General features: G+C 41.2%; 1 protein-coding gene across 13 annotated transcripts in view; it reads left to right on the top strand.

Annotated features, from left to right (window-relative positions):
- mbl (splicing regulator muscleblind) overlaps positions 1-16,775 on the top strand; it is a 228,005-nt gene that overhangs the window by 199,635 nt on the left and 11,595 nt on the right. For all 13 annotated transcript variants that reach the window (XR_012960514.1, XR_012960515.1, XR_012960513.1 and 10 more), the window contains one exon: positions 16,115-16,282. Coding sequence is in view for 10 of the 13 variants with exons in the window: in XM_076135999.1 (XP_075992114.1) it covers positions 16,115-16,282 (168 nt within the window). In the remaining 3 variants the exon portion in view is untranslated. The remainder of the gene's footprint in view (positions 1-16,114; positions 16,283-16,775) is intronic.

Raw genomic sequence — 16,775 nt, 5'->3', positions numbered from 1 at the left:
TTTTCTAGCAGAAAGCGTGGTCACAAAGGCGAGCGTTGTTGTGCCGCACTAGATTAGTATTATTCACGTTTCATAAGCACAGAGTCTCGTATCGGGGGTGAGTTATTAAACCTAAAAAGATGTTTGCGGCGCGACCAACAATGCAGGGGCGCCGCGGTGGCGCCCGCCCAGCTGTAAATGGAGTGCGCATTAATACTCAACTATGTAATAAATGTTATTGTTTGTCATAAAGTTTGTTTTATGAAGGTCGGCCGCCCCGGCCCTTGACGCTGTCGGACCTTTAATAAAGTTTAGCGTTCGCTTATGCCCTCACTTACGGATTTAAGCACGATTATTTCGAATGTAACTTTAGCTTTATTTATGTCTAACTTAAAAATAGCATGATACTTTTAAGTCGTCCACCGATCATGTCAAGATAAACGATATCCCCTGCTGCTCGATAAGAGCAGACACAAAATAAAATAATCTTATTTTGATATTTCGAGGAGATATACCCGGTGCCTTGCGACGCGACGGTCGCGAAATCGCTGAATCATTGCAAAAGTTGCTCTCAGCTTTGCAGCAATATTTTCTACTTCGACCTTCTCCATTTACTATGTTTCCAGTTTTAGATATGACTTGAAGTATTTATATCTGTTTTAATAACAAGGTGCACCACAATTTCTTGCTCAGTTAATGTCATTTAAAGTTTTTTCATTTATATTACCATTAGACCAGATCAGACCATATTTATTATTTATACAATTATTAAAACGTTTTCGTTTCGTAAGATAGTTATAGATTAAGGCAAGCTTGAATGGAATTGAATGACATGGACACTCAGACCTCAGCCAGTTTTAGTCATTTGTATGTAGCGCAGCTCCGTAGCACTGCACGGAACGGCGGCTGCTTCAAGACGCACAGTGCAATTTTTCAACGCTTCGGCTTCGTGTTTCGCAAGCCGATGGCCCTCGCCGCAGTGCAGCCGACCACCCCCTGCCCCTGCTCCGCGTACCACACCTGCTCCAGCGCTGAACTGCTGCAACTTTAATCCCCCAATCCGCCACCGCACGACCGCACACCGACGCGACGCTATATTTCAATTAATTCGACCATCCATTTCCGACGCGAACCTACGCGCCGCTTATACCTCATGACCCCTGAACCCCGCCAACATATCGCTTCCACTCTGATATGTCACCAGCGACTACTTGACGTCGAACAGAACTGCGACCGCATCCAGAATTCCTGAATAATTTGCTATTCAATGTCGTTTACATTGTCAGTTTGTCACTTTGTTCTGACTAATACAGTCACGTTTTCAACAATAAATCTTGATTCACAAGAATACTTTCCGCTTGTAGTGAAGATTTAACTTTTAAAGCTCAATTAATTGCAAGTTTTGTTTTACATATTAATAGGTCGTTTCAGTGGAGCCGCGTCGCCGGCCGGCATTAAGTTTCGTCGGGTGCACACGGGGTGAAATAAATGCCAAGTCTCGAATTCACTCGTTATAACCGGATTACTTGCGCTGCAGTCACTGTCACCTTACACTAATTGATACAATCAAAATTTCATGCTCCCTTGAAGTGTTATTTGTTTATAGCCATAACATGAAGTACCCTTTCCCTAAACTGTTGTGTCGGTCCCTGAGCAAGTTTAAGAGCACGTAGACTAATCAACCTTTACGTATTCTGTTTCCTCAAGTTATCATGTGTTTATGTGTTGACTAAATATTTTAGAATCAGAAACCCCTAATTATTGCTATATCACTACACAAAACACACCCAAATATATCCATTGACTTTCAACTTCGTCTTAATACAAGTCCAGAATTTGGTCAAACTTCAATATTCAAGCACAATAAACTAGTTTTAGCACTAGTACTCATATCTAGCAAATAAAATGAAGCTATAAACTTGGAACAGCAAGTTGTACAAGATTATAAGTTAGATCTTATTCTTATTGGCAAGTGAGAGACGGCGGCGCACGTGGCGGTCATGGCGCTGAATCAACTGAACCCGACTCGCTCTACCGCAACTGAATGTACTTAATTTGATTTCGATTGTATTAAACCCCACTTCGACTCCAATTAATGACCCGAAAGGGCTCTTAATAATAACGACGTTTTATAGACTTTAGTGCCACATTCGGCAATCGGATATTGTTATAATTTGTAGTTAGATGTAGTTATTTACGTACATTGGTGCAATTAGCTTTGTATTGGTTTTAAGTAAGTAACTAATTAAATTCATGTCAGTGGTAAGGCGTTGAGATCACACGAGGCATCGCAAAGTTCACATGGGGCTCGTATCGTACGTTTGACAAAAACCACAAACAACTTTACAGTGACGTTACATTGTAGAGACAACAGGCGGCGTAGAGGCACAAAGTAATTAGATAGCTGTTGTATTGTTCGCTTGTTCAGCGCTTTTCCAATGAACGGTCGTCGTTCGGTCTCGTGTTTAATTGCGAACCACACCGTAACGGACAGCGGGCCGTTTTTGTCCAGCCCTGCCCGAATGAGATGAACCGCGCATCCTTTAATGAGTTGCTTCCCCTATCCCGAATACCCTTCGGACATCTACATTTCATGCACTCTTAAACTTTTCACTTTGAATTTTAACATACCTTTTTAATTAGTATTGCGTATAATATGAGAATGCTTGACTTTTCTTTTGTTTGTTGTTATAATTAATCTATAGCCAATTTTGGGTACTTATATTTTTTAAACAAACTGAATGAAATGCTTCGACTTATCTGAAGGAAGCGCTAAAAGCTTTGAATTGACGTGTGAATCGCAAACATTTGTTTATTTTTAATATTTCGTGTTGTTAACCTTAGGTCAAATTAAATCGAATCAACTTACTTTGAGCAAACTAAAAGTTTGTCGTCTCGATCTATGTGAGGGGCGGGGCGCCCGCATTCGACGCCGCGTAAATAATTCACACTCTCAGGAACGAGTTGGCTCAGTCGGATACCGCATGTAATTCCACATTTTCACGCCGAAAGGCTTCCGAGTACACATTAAAGTTTTTGTCGGACCCCGCGCCTATTCACGATTAATTTTCCCGAATTCTATTCCGTAACTTATTTATTGAGAGGGCGTTTCGTAAATACTTTGCTTAATTGACACCCGGAGCTCCAAACTCTCTGCGTTAACCCTATAAATTATTCATTTATAGTAGTGTAGATGACAATAACTGTATTATTTCGTCTGGGTATAATAAAATGATCTAGTTACGCCGCGGGATATCGGATCTTGTTAACATATGTCAGTGACTAGAATATCAGAGGTATAATTAATTACAATGCGTCATTAATAACGACAAGGAAGGCGGTGTTCGATGTGGTGTTGTAACACTGGGGCGTGCGTAATGTAAGGCGACACCGCGGAACTTGATCCGTGGCCGGAACACACCACGCCAGAGACGCGAGACGCGTAGCGCCCGCCGCGCCGCATCGTAGCCGCGTAGCACCGTTGCTACGTCACGCACTTGTCATTTGTCACAAACGTCTCCCGCATAACCTAACTCGTGTCAATTTACCTTATAACCGTTGTTGTTGTCGGAAACTAATCTTTTTTAAAGCCGTTATAATAAAAACTTAGATACGAACAGTACGATGTTATGTCATGTAATGTTAACATTTCAGACAAAAATATCCACTATACTTTGCACTTGGATGCTTTCCATCAAACGTCAAACAGTTAACTTCAGTCTGTTCTTGTTTGTCAGTGAGCCACGTCGCGCGGGTTGCTCGTTCTCTCGCTACACAATATAAATGGTGTTACAGTGAAAAATCGTCTCCATCGCGACGTCGAGAAGCATCAGACGAACACTTTCCTAGGTAAACCGTTCGTAGGCCCGAACAAAGAGGCGTAGTTCCGAAACAATCAAATTAATTTTCTCCGTTGTTGTTTAATTAGCGCCGACTCTTGGATGGCGCGGCGGGCGGCCGATGTTTATCATCGGATACAATCGCACCCCCACCCGCCGCCCCTTCCCCGCGGCTCTCCAACCAAACCCATTATTATCAAAGTCAAGACTGTACACCGGAGTAACTTTGGTTCGTCACTCCTGCTCCCATTGTTATTATTAGCGACATTGTTTAGCCTAATTGACTTTGGCGTCAACAAATCGCGTGATCCGACTAATTGTGTAATCTTTTTGTTTCAGGTAATCTTATTAAGCTGCTGTGATATTATTTGATGGTGGAAAATGTCTGTATCCGGTGACAGTACGTACGTATAATAATATGATAGTGTCTCTATGTAGATTACGCGTGGAGGTATAATGTTATCGTGGGGTGGAAAATATGAAACAGAATAGTTTGTATGAAGCCTCATCGAGTTAATCTGAAGCCGTATTTAATTAAATTGTAAGGGTAGGTGGACGTCGTCGCTGTCCATTCTGTCCGCAACCACCTCTCTGTGCGGACCACTTGTGTGTACACGTTTTAGAACAGTCATCGTTACAACCACATTTAATTTACTAATTAGGTAAGAAGCATTTTTATTTTGTGCTAGTACTTTTGGGTCCCTGCCGTTTCATAGATTCCTTGATTTATGTTTAAAATCCAATATATTTTTGAGGATTTATATTTACAAATTGTAATCGGCGTATCTATTTTTTTAAATAGTTAACAATAGTACTGCCGTGTAATATTTTCTGTTGTAAACAACTGAATTTAACACCCTTATTATAAATATATTTTTCAATCGATTTGATGGTTTAACTAATTGTGTTTGCTAAAAGGCATTAATATAAAATCCAACGTTAATGTGTACAACTAGCAAGAAAAACTCATATCGGTGAGCACGTTGAAACAACAGTAGACTAATCTAATTATCAACTACGTTCATCAAAAAAGTTGTAAGGAGCGAGTGCAAGCTATTTACTTCATTTTTTCCCTCTTAACTGTCGACGTTCGCCCACTGACGCACTACCGCGGATAATTGCTTTTCACAATTTAATTATAACATCGCACGTATTCCGATACGTACTCATAGTGAAGGAATTATACTTAATTCACCCCAACGATAAGGGATTATTTTCAGCGGCTGACCCGCGTCGACCTGACCCCATCCTCTGACCTCGGCGCGATGATCTGCACCCTTCATTCGAGTAACCTGTTTTACGAGATTAGCGCGATAAACACTTTACCTAGTGGAATATTAAACGAACTTCCCCTGAAGTATACCAAGTTATTTTGTAAAATTATTACTGTAGCACCCCCGTAACAAAGTAGAACGTATAAGCGCGCACGAACACGCAGTACCCGCTGCAAGACAGTTTCCTCATTTACAAATTAACTCCTAAGTATTGCGTATACAACTGTGTATAATTCACCAAGAAGAAGCATTATCTTATGGCACCAGTCCTATTTTTTCCCAAATTAACAGTTAAACCATGCTTTTGTAATAACACGTTACAATAAAGCTTCATAAGAATTAAAGTGATCATTATAAAAGTGGTATGATGATCAAGATATGTAAGTGTGTTATCTCAAATCTGTCTGTCTAATATTATGTTGGTACCCATTCCATATACGTAGAATATCATCACTATAACAAGACGATCATAAAACATAATTCCTATCGAAAGCGCCATAATTGGAAAAAGGATTTAATCAAATTGGAAAATACGGCGCAGCTCTACTTAATATTAGCAGTGAGTCGTGAGCGCATAAAGTAACATACGGCTAGTGTATTTCGTCGACGGACTAAACGGCTGAGCTCCGAGGCTCGTATTTGTAACACGGCGCGTTATTAATAGCCGCGATAGCGAGGTGGCCCGCGGCAGAGCACGATATTTGGGAAATCCGGATTTGCATAGGATAATGGGGAGCGCGCCGGTGCAGTCGGCAATGTGGACGCGACGCCTTGTGCACTCTACCTGCCCGGCCACGGTTGACTTGCTGCATACGTAACGAGACGTGAACCCGCTGTGGATTTTAAACTAAACTCGTCTAAGAAACGCGCTTCAAGGAAACTCTTGATCGAGACGTGGCAGCTTCTAACAAAATTTGTGTTCATCCCCCGCATAAATATTTAAAAAGTTCCCATGAAAAAATATTCTTGGATTTTCTTGGAAGACATTGAGTTGTTGTAAAGAAATATTTCTTGAAATTGTTTTTATTGTTGTGTCAAAGCAAATAGCTACGTATTCGATCTGATATAACTAATTCACATTAGACTGGTCCTATTGATCGTATGACTTTCATAAGTTATAAAAACTGTAGACAGTTGTATAAACGTTCATAATGTTGGGTTACTAGAGTTTGAAGTTAGCTATAAGGGTCGATAAAACGTACCTTTACAATGTTGGGATTACATAGTCTATAATCGCAATGCACCACTGGTTATCAGAGTATTTGTCTGAAAACAGCCATTAATGCGGCAAAAAATAGGAACAAAACTATGATAATTGGCGAGCTTTCTAGCGGCATTGTAGAGTTTAGTAGTGCGGGGAAGGGGGCACGGTCGCGTGCCTGATGTATGCGCCGCCGCCGCGACGGCCAGACCCGCCGGCGCCGCGACGCCGCCCCACAATGCAGATATCGTGCATTCGGCTCCATTCCATACCGACGGCCGTCCTCACGCCTTTACCGTTTATTGCCTTTTACAACCACGCGAAACTCACATGACACACGGTAGCAGCACTTAAACCTGTGCTCGCTACCGCCGTCAAATATCGACCGACGAACCAATCGATCCGTACGCTACAATATCCAAATCTAAGCGATGCAGGGCCGCACTTGATTGATGACCCGCGTAATGACCCAGGAAACTATTTCCTTCGTATTTCCTTCACTCAATAAAACATCGAATATGCTTATTTATGTGTCGGTGTCACTTTATTTGGAGTTTTGTCAATGCGGCGTGTAGTGCCGACACTGGAAAGACCGTCATTTGTCAAGATTATGGCTATTTGGGGATTTAGATATGAAAAGCGGTTATTGTTTAGAATATTTTCTTTTTGTATATTACTTAATATTGGGGCTTATGACGTACAACATTACAGTCTCATTATATTTTCTGAAAAGCTAATCAAAACCAACATCAATTTCCCGCTCAAGAGTTAATTTGCCGGAGGCTCCATTAGAAGTAAGTAAAGTATATTTTGACCTTTTGGCGGTGGTCTTGCGACCTTATAGATGAGATGGTACAATTAGCACGTACAAAACTCGTCAGTCACGGCTTGACGCCGAGTGGCAATTACGGTATTTCATCCTCAATAAAAGTGCACTCAGGCGCCGCTAACGTCGGAGAAAGCTCCCCGTCGCCTATAAAGCTAATGTGGACATATAAAGATTTAAATGACGGCTTTGGATGCGGACACGAGGGAAACGACCCGAGCTATGCGGACACTATACCCTTTAACCCTGAAATAAAATCCCGAGTTAATATTATTACAATAATTTTATTAAAGTACATGTGTGGTGTCCTTACACAAGAAAAACATTTGTTCTTTTCACGACGCAAGCCTCCGCAAAATTACTGACCTTCGACCTTTTCTGAAAACAGTATTTTTTCGCTTCCTTGTATCATTCACTCTCCAAAAAAAAGACTCAAACCCCTTCCAAATACAAACTTATATTGCAAAAAGTTTAACAAATAAACTTCTCGAAATACTTTCATCCGACACTTTCGAGGGCCATCATGACTTTACGTTAGTGTCAGTGGGGGAAAAGAAAAACATTTTCCAATATTTACCTCATTATGTAGAGGTATAGACTAAATAACGGCAGTCGTATAGCGTGAGAGCAAACATTTTGGCGATTAATCTGGGAATACTGTGCTATATCGGGGCGCTGGAGGCGGCACATTTATTTTATGTGCCGGCAATGTTACATACGCCATAAAAGTCGTTAGGACGGGCGTAACGTCTCGCCGTCGTCTTGCCCGCTTTAATTATACCTAGATAATGCGGCGCCGACTGCGCCCTGCGCCCCACATCGCCGTCGCCTTCAACCTACGCAACATTAACGTAACACGATGCAATAACACAGTGCCACTCTTCCTAATGTACCCGCCTGCACACAATCATCCCTATATTACACATTCGCAGCATTAGAGGCCAATGTTAAGCGAACAAAGTTTCGTTTCACGTCGTAAATCATTGCGGTTAATAATTTCACTCCGTTTAGAAAATTGATTTATGCCTACATATTTACTGGCTTTTAAGGCTTTAATAAATGAAATACGTCGGTACAATCTTTGCGTACTTTGTTTACAAATGAGATACTTTGGGTAACATGCGTGCGAATGGAACAAAAGTACACACCTGTATCTTAAGAGTACAAAGTTTTAATTACATAACGAAGAGGTTTATTACCCTGAATATGATAAAAGTTTGAAGTAAATGAATTGAATTAATGTAGCTAAAGAGTTAACGTTTCAAGATACTAGTCTTCATCTAATACTCTGATATTTAAAGTCTAACTTAACACATTATTACCGTGCAAAGGTAGCGGCAAGTATTACCACCAAAACCTTAATTATGTTCGCCTTATTTATACTTAGTATAAATACGTACATAAATATAAGTGAGTTATGTTAGGTCGGTGAGGTTGTAGCGCGACGGTCTCTAGACGGGTGTAGTCGGGTGTACGTCGAGGCGGTCGAGGCGAGGCGTTACGTTGAAGGTAGGGGTCGGGCACGGGGCGCAGATGGAGATTTATCACGCCCGCCGGAGCTGAGACTACAAGTTCGCGCATTAAACGAGTCCGGGACATTAGCCGCCTGCAAGATGCCGCCCGAGATCATAATTAAGTGCCGCCCAATTTATCGGTGCGACCCGCGCCCGAAAACTCCTCTTAAAGTTCCCTTATCGTACGTAGTAAAGGCTCTTTATTTTGTAGTTAGTTCTCTTCATATTTATCGCCTTTTATCTTCGGCTGTAGTTTATTTACTGACCATAATAGCAGTCCAATAGAAATTCCAATGGGTTTGACTAAACACGTCTTGTTTCTTTAGTATAAATGACATATATGGTTAATCAGACTTGACAAATAATATAAAAAAGAACGATTTCATTGTCAAATATTAAATATTTAGTCCATTGAAATGTTACAATTTGAGGGCCGAATATTGCATTTCTTAGAGGACGCAATTTTATTTTTGGGACATGTAGGGGGGGTCAATAGAAGCTTAACTTGAAGTTTGTGGGGTCGCCACCCTTGTCCCCCGGCCGCCATCTTGGAAAAGGGGTGGAAACACTTTTTTCGCTATATCTTGGAAACTATGCGTCTTACAATAAAATTGTAAATGCATAATTTGTAGCAAATTATTTTGTCTACAAATATGTTGAATAACTTTTTGTCCTAAATTAACAATTAAAGAAGTTATAAGCAAAATAGTGATTTTTTTTTTACAAAAATTTTCTTTCCGAATCCGGTCTATTTCGGAGCGCTGTTACTGAGTTTCTAATTAATGAAATAAAAAAAAATATAGGGCTAAATTTTCCTCGCAAAATTATCTACAAGATTGGTCCGAGTTAATTTTTTTAAATATATTCATATCAGTTTAGCCTTTTTTCCAAACTATGTTGGAGTCGGATTCCAGTTTCACCAGATGCAGCTGAATACCAGTGTTTTACTTGGAGTGACTGCCTGTCTGACCTCCACAACCCATTTACCTGGGATATAAAACGATACCCCTCGTTAAGACTGGTTGCCAGACTTTCAAGCTTCTGAGTACTGTTAACGACTGTCAAATATCTTCGAAAATGACAGCTGGGACCCACAATTTAACGTCCCTTCCGAAATAGGGAGGAACTCGATATGTGTAAGATGGTCACCCATCCACCAAACAACCTCGGCAAGCGTAGCTTAACCTCAGAGACCCATCCGCGCGGCTGTCGCTAAAAAAAGTTATAGAGCAATAAAGAAAATAACTATAAAAAAAATTGCACTTTTCGGCTTATAACTTCTTTAATTGTTAATTTAGGACAAAAAGTTATTCAACATATTTGTAGACAAAATAATTTGCTACAAATTATGCTTTTACAATTTTATTGTAAGACGCATAGTTTCCGAGATATAGCGAAAAAAGCGTTTCCACCCCCTTTTCCAAGATGGCGGCCGGGGGACAAGGGTGGCGACCCCACAAACTTCAAGTTAAGCTTCTATTGACCTCCCCTACATGTTCCAAAAATAAAATTGCGTCCTCTAATAAATGTAAATCTCATGTAACATTTCAATGGACTAATTGTTTTTTGCAAAGCATGATTAAACTGCTCAGAACTGCGCGCGTACCTTAATATTAAATATAGTAAGTATCAACAACATGTTTCAACTTAAATAATCGGTTTAATGCAGCTAAACAAGCTAAACTAAGAAAATAATAGTAGATAGAAGATAGACACTAACTATCCCATTCGCCGACGCCAAGGTTTTATGAAAAGAACCCGATATCGTTCAACGTTTTCTATTAACTTCAGTACAAAAGCAGAGAAAATACCGTTACGGAAACGTCCCAGAAACCTTTGTTGTGATACAACTATTGTTGTCTGTAACTATAACAGATAACCGATGTCGAAAGTCAAAAATCTTCAATTTAGCTTGTATTTCGTCGCTCTCATTTTGCAATTAGACTGTAACACGATCCCTAGCTAAACAGTGACCGTTCAGGAATATCCAGATGACCTAATTATCACCGAGATGTTTCCTTGGTTTAGTCTAGCTTAAGCTGGCACTTAACTCGAACACTGAGGAAGTCGGCTTAATTTAGCCAAAGCGTATATCGGACCCATGAAATCCGGGGGCGTGTTAGCTCTCTAAATAAGCAAGAAAGTCAAAGAGAGTGGAGGTACGTGGAGTCATGCGCTCCGTGTAGCTGCTTAGACTAATTACTGCAGCAGCAGGGCTAAACTGGTTAGTGGGCCCGGCGGGCCGGGTGACGCGGCTCCATATCGCTGTACATTACACATTCCCGCCTCAGACGCGACGCTTATTTCACTAGATTGCACGTGAATCACGTGCACATGTTCCGCTTGTTTACCTCTTGCCTTTACTTTGAATCATTCTAGCTTCGTAATTTTAACATTTGATCGTCTTCCAACTAACCTTCGAGAACTGGCCGATTGTGACTCTTTACGGGCTGTTTTATTGGAAATAGCAATCCCTTTTTTTTCTGCTCCTAACTTGGCAGATTTCAAATTAAAATCCTCTTTGGGGAAAATTTGGTACGTTATGATTTAGGAAAATCTATATAGCCTTCAGGCATTTAATTGTGAAACTAGCAAATATTTATTTCGTCTTTTTAGCTTCATAAAAACCCTTTTGTCTTCCCGATTCACGCATGTAATTAATAAAATGAGCCAACTTACATATTACATAACAGGAGTTCGTGCTGCTAATTACATTTTGTATAATTAACAACTGAGTGTAAGAAAAACCAGTAAGAAGGAATGCAAAAGACATTCATGAAAGCGTTCACTGACCTAATGTTTTTTCACCCCACACCACGTTAGTAAAACAGGCAATTTACGCGAGCCTATAAGTAACAAGATTCATTAAGGCTGTTACAAAGTGGCGCGGGCGTTCTTAAAGCGAATGGCCCTCGAGCTTGCAGCGTTCATAATGGCCGTACGAGCCGGCCGAGGCGCCGCGCGCAATTTAATGAAACACCTGGAGAGGTCGCGCCTGCTTCCGTTGCATTAATCTCGTAGCCCGTAGACCTCCGTCCGGCGCCGACAAAACACCCGCGCCAGTACGACACCACCTACGCAACACTTACGCCACTAATATTTCATTGTGAAATTTTGTATCGTACGTAACTTTTATAACAGTTTGAAACCCTAAGCTTCGACATTAACGTTTAAAAGTGGCCAACTAATATTAAAGCTGGGATAAACAACGAGTGACCGGGCGGCGGGCGTTTGCCGCCGGCAACGGCAAAAGTGGCCGAGATAACTCCGTGCACGAATGCATATTTTAACGTTAAGCTACGGCACCAGGATGCAAACTTGTTGGGAACTTCACCGAAGTGAATAATTCTTACTTTAAGGTTTCTATAAACTTTTTTTCGTCCAGCGAATGTAACTTCCCTTAAGTACATAACTGTTATAATTCAATAAACATGGGTAACAACAGTACTTATAAACATTGATAAACATTGTCCACATGGATCGTTAAAACAAACTAATATTGCAGTGAGTACATCATGCTAAGCAGCCGGTCCACTGAAGCTGCTATAAAGAGCACCCAGCAGAAACTATGGAAGTGTCTACTTGAAATGAGATCTTTATAAAATAATCATTTACAAATAAATGATTACATTATGACAAATATAAAAGCATAAACGTAGGCATCCTTTTCTCCATTTCGGATATTAATCGCAATCAATTAGATATCATTGTGTGTTTAACTAAAGTAAATTAGATAGCAGCTAATTATTTTGTCTGGTAGGCGTGTTCAGTATTACGTCAGCAATACGCACGACGACGGCGGGCGGCGCCGCCCAGAGGCCGCGGTAAAAAATACGCGCTGAGCGCTAAGCGTAAACACGCGCCCCTCTCGCATGACGCCTCATTAGCCACTCCCCTGTACCTCTATAAATCATTTTAAATTCAAATTCTACTTACTTTCAGAATTGACTTTGCTTACCTAATTCCCTTCCCGACCACAAAATTTTGCAAATTAGATTTCACCTTTCCCTCGCTTTAGCTTGTCGGAAAAAATATTTGCGGCATCCGGTGTCAGATCACGACTTGTCTTCATACTCATGAGCCTATGTCACGCGCTGCTCCTATAAGGTCTCTAATAATCTCCCTCCTCTGGGAGTCTTCCGCCTAGTTTCGACCATTTTTGTTTGTGTTGTATTCACATCGCACATATTGACCTTACCTTTACCCATTTTCGCAAGATTGTCACAAGCACAAAATTACTAAGCATTATCTGCTATTATGAGTATGATTATCTCCGGGTTATAAGGTGTTCCTTGCTTTTAAGACAGAAAAATACTACTAAAAGATAAAATTGACATCACCTGCATGATTTACCTGTAGTGGTATGTGTTGGCCATATGCTGTGGGGACATACGGGCTACTCGAAGCTGGAGTTGGCACGACTCGACGGCCGCTTCTATTTCCGTCTGTCCCCAAATATTTCTGGCACCCACTTTCCTGCCTACAAGTGAACTCCGCGGTGTTTCGTGACTGGAGCGTGTCATTCATCGGCTCGTTACCTTATTGTTTTCCTCGAACTATACCAACGTGTCCAGTCTGCCAATAGTAAAAGACGATTGAAGATCGGCATGTGCGTACGCGTGGCCTCGCACCGTTGACAATGTGTCACCAATCTATCAATCTTGATTGATCGTTCTAATCGATTAACGACTGCACGCCTTGTCTATCGTTTGCATTCTTGTCTCTTTGGCTGATTGTTTGTTCTTGATTAAGACATTGAATGGACTGAGATTAGGGTTCATATAAACTCTGGCTATAGTATAGCAAGTCTTGGCTTCAATATAAGTCAGTGGCGAATAATTTCACAACCTACTTGGACATTTTAAAAAACACAGATATTCGCGTCAATGAATCAGTCGACTGCCTCATATTGGCTTCCAGAACTTGTTCTAAGTCGAATTTTTTTAGTGTTAAAGCATAAAACAAACTTGTTGTGAAAAAAGAACGTAGTTAGACATTTGGCAGTCGGTGGCGCGATGGTCCTGTAACAAGGTCGTCGGCGCGTGCCGGCAACTGCCGACTGCCGGCGGACGCCGTTACTTTCGAGGGTTGTTCGTTATACACGTCATAGTTTCCGAGTGCACTCGGCCGCCTTACTGCTCTCATCTTAACGAGACACAAGCGTCTCGGTTCATTGATGTCGTTTTCGCTTTAATCGGGCACCAGTGCCAAGTCGAAATGAGGTGTAGTCGAAGTATTCGCCTTTATATTTGTGTCCTTTGTTTATATTCTCTCTTTCGTTTTTGGGTGTGTTGAATATATTTATTTTTCTGTAGGAAGGAAAGTAGTGATGAAACTGACTCGTGGCTAACCCCTTATTGTATTGCAAGTGCGCATTGTTGTGTTATAAAGGACACGGCGAGGGTAGCGCGCTCGGTTTGCTCCTCCACTATCACACAAAAATGTTATTAGTTTTGGGCGGTTATTGCCCACCCTACGCTCGTTCGACCCTCCCGTTGCCCTTCTCGAACAAATAGGCCATATTGAAAGTTTTTGTTTAATTTTTGGGGCTCTATATGAAGAAATCCGCGTCACATTTTATATGATTACCTATTTATTTAATATAGTTATATAAGCCTAAACTAGAAATGTTTTCCTCGCTCTTTATTAGTTGTGAAATCTGTACTTTACGATTATGATTCAATACTTGTCCTTTATAGTTATTTAATCATTATTGGTTATTAATCATAATTGAACATTACAAGTCAAATCGTAAGCTGCATAGGTAATTGCAAACGAAATGAAACATTGTCACCCCACATTTTTACGAGTGATTCTGTGACAAAGTTTTTCCACAAATACACTTAAAATACAAACAACAAAAGGCGTTTAAAATAAACAAATGTAGAGTTGCAGTGATCGAAGAGCAATTAATGTGTCGTAATGCGTAGAGCAGGGCAAGCGCGCGTCGGTCATCCGTCTGAGGCGACGCGGCCATTTGTATCGACGCGGGCATCCGTCACGCTAATCGCCGCTGCGATACACCTGCAACGGCTTGCACTCGCCAATACAGTGACAAATAATCACGTCCATATTATACACATAAGCCACGTTCTACCGAAAAGCTTTGCGACGATGACATTGCGCTATACGTAACAACGGCATAGTCAATCAATTATTCGGTGTTGAAAGTATAATCTTATGCATATGTTCTGAAATAAACAACCAGTTCGAAAGCTATCAGTCGATAGCTTTAAACAATAAAGTTATCCAATGTATATTCCAAACTGTGGCAGCTAATAAATACAAGTTTGATAAACTCAACAGAGTTATCATAGTAATGACGAAACGTGATCACCCATTCAAGTTTCACAAACGGGTTGGTTCGAATCGAAACTCGGCTAAAGTAGACGGCACGGAGTAACAGGAAATAATAACTTTATCCCGAGCTTAAACTGTGAGAGGACCGTCCAACTAACATTATGCCTGCCAGTAACAAGTTAATCTAAATGCAGCCGACTGCTTCCACTAGCTAGTTGTTGCACGCATCGGCGAAGTTTAATAACTGAGAAAATTCGGAACATGTCTGCATCTGATTCAGCTTACAGTTAAAGATTCACACTTCGAAATGTTGCAAGTTATCCATACAGCCGGAGAAGGCACTACCGTGATATCATCGGGCATGCTTTACAAAAGTTACTCAGTAAATCACGCCAAAGCTGTTTCGCGGACATTATCAGTGAGCGAGTCCCCTAGTGGAGTACTGAATATTCAGATGGCGTTTGTTTGTATACGTATTTTCTTTGAAACTGCGATAAGCGCTTTTCCGTTTTTTCGCTGAATAAAATATGGCGCAAGAGGCTCGGCGTGCGACGATAAAACGTCCGCGAAGCTCTTCCCGTCACGTAGTGCGACAGTTAATTACGCGGATGTAAATAAATCATCATAGACGGGTGCGGCGGAGGGTTTCGATTCCGAAAGGCAATTATCTCGCGCCTCATTGACGTCGAAAATGAGCAGAGCGAGGAGCCGCGCACCCGACACGCCTCAGAAATATTTGACACCGCCTAAGACGCGGTTATAAGGAAAAATCGAGTGGAGGATTTCTGGTGGCTACGTGCCCGGCTCACGGCAATTGTGATGCATGGAGGGATTTCCGCACATTCGCCCGATATTGAGCCGAAACCGCGGTCGCCACCCGCCCCGCTACACATATTGCTTATCGGAATGATATCGAATGAGGTCCGCAATTTTCGTCTATTCTCAAAGCCCAGAAATGTCGGCTACCTGGGGTGTATAGCTCTCATATCTACTGCATTTTCCACTTACGTGCCATAATGGCCCCCGTCGCCATCGTAACGTAACATTATGTTAGGTATTTACTATACATACAATTTTCATTGAATTCACTATCATCTGTGTAAGGTGGCGACTTTTGTACAGAATGATGTGGTTTATTACCGTTTCATCTTATATTGAATGCCAAAAATGTTTAATTCCAGGGTCGGTGTAACCGCGAGAAGCCTCCTTGCAAGTACTTCCATCCGCCCCAGCATCTGAAGGATCAGTTGTTAATCAACGGCCGGAATCACCTAGCACTGAAGAACGCACTAATGCAGCAAATGGGTCTGACACCAGGCCAGGTGCTACCTGGCCAAGTACCAACTGTGGTGAGTGATGCACCTCATTCTCGATTATACAATCGATGCTTCGAGCGATCGGACCTCACACGTATGTAGGTAAACTATGCACGCAACACGCAGCTTTCGGTGTATTCGCTACTCTGTAATTTTATAAGCGTTCTTTATTGACACACGTAGACCTTATGAAGTTCCGAGTTTAAGTTGTGCCTCGTTTAATATACTTGTAAGTAGTTAGATGAATATCAAATAGCAAGTTAGTCGTAGGTTCAGAGCATTGAAAATATTTTCATCCGTAAGCAAATTAACTCGATTCCCTCGTAAAGTTTCTCGGAAACTTAATCATGTGCACGTTGAAAGTTAATGGTAATTTACTTTCTTCAAGGCGGTACAGCCGTCTCTGCAACTAGTTCCGCGCTTTAATTTAAAGTTTTGCTTCGAAGTGCGTGAACCTGCTAAACAAAGTCAGGAGTTAATCCGTATTGTATGTATTTATGTTAGAACATAGATAGTCGACTAATTC

This window comes from Anticarsia gemmatalis, chromosome 3, assembly GCF_050436995.1.
Source record: "Anticarsia gemmatalis isolate Benzon Research Colony breed Stoneville strain chromosome 3, ilAntGemm2 primary, whole genome shotgun sequence".
Lineage (NCBI taxonomy): Eukaryota > Metazoa > Arthropoda > Insecta > Lepidoptera > Erebidae > Anticarsia > Anticarsia gemmatalis.
Note: the sequence above shows the minus strand (reverse complement) of the source record. Positions and strands in the feature narration are given on the sequence as shown.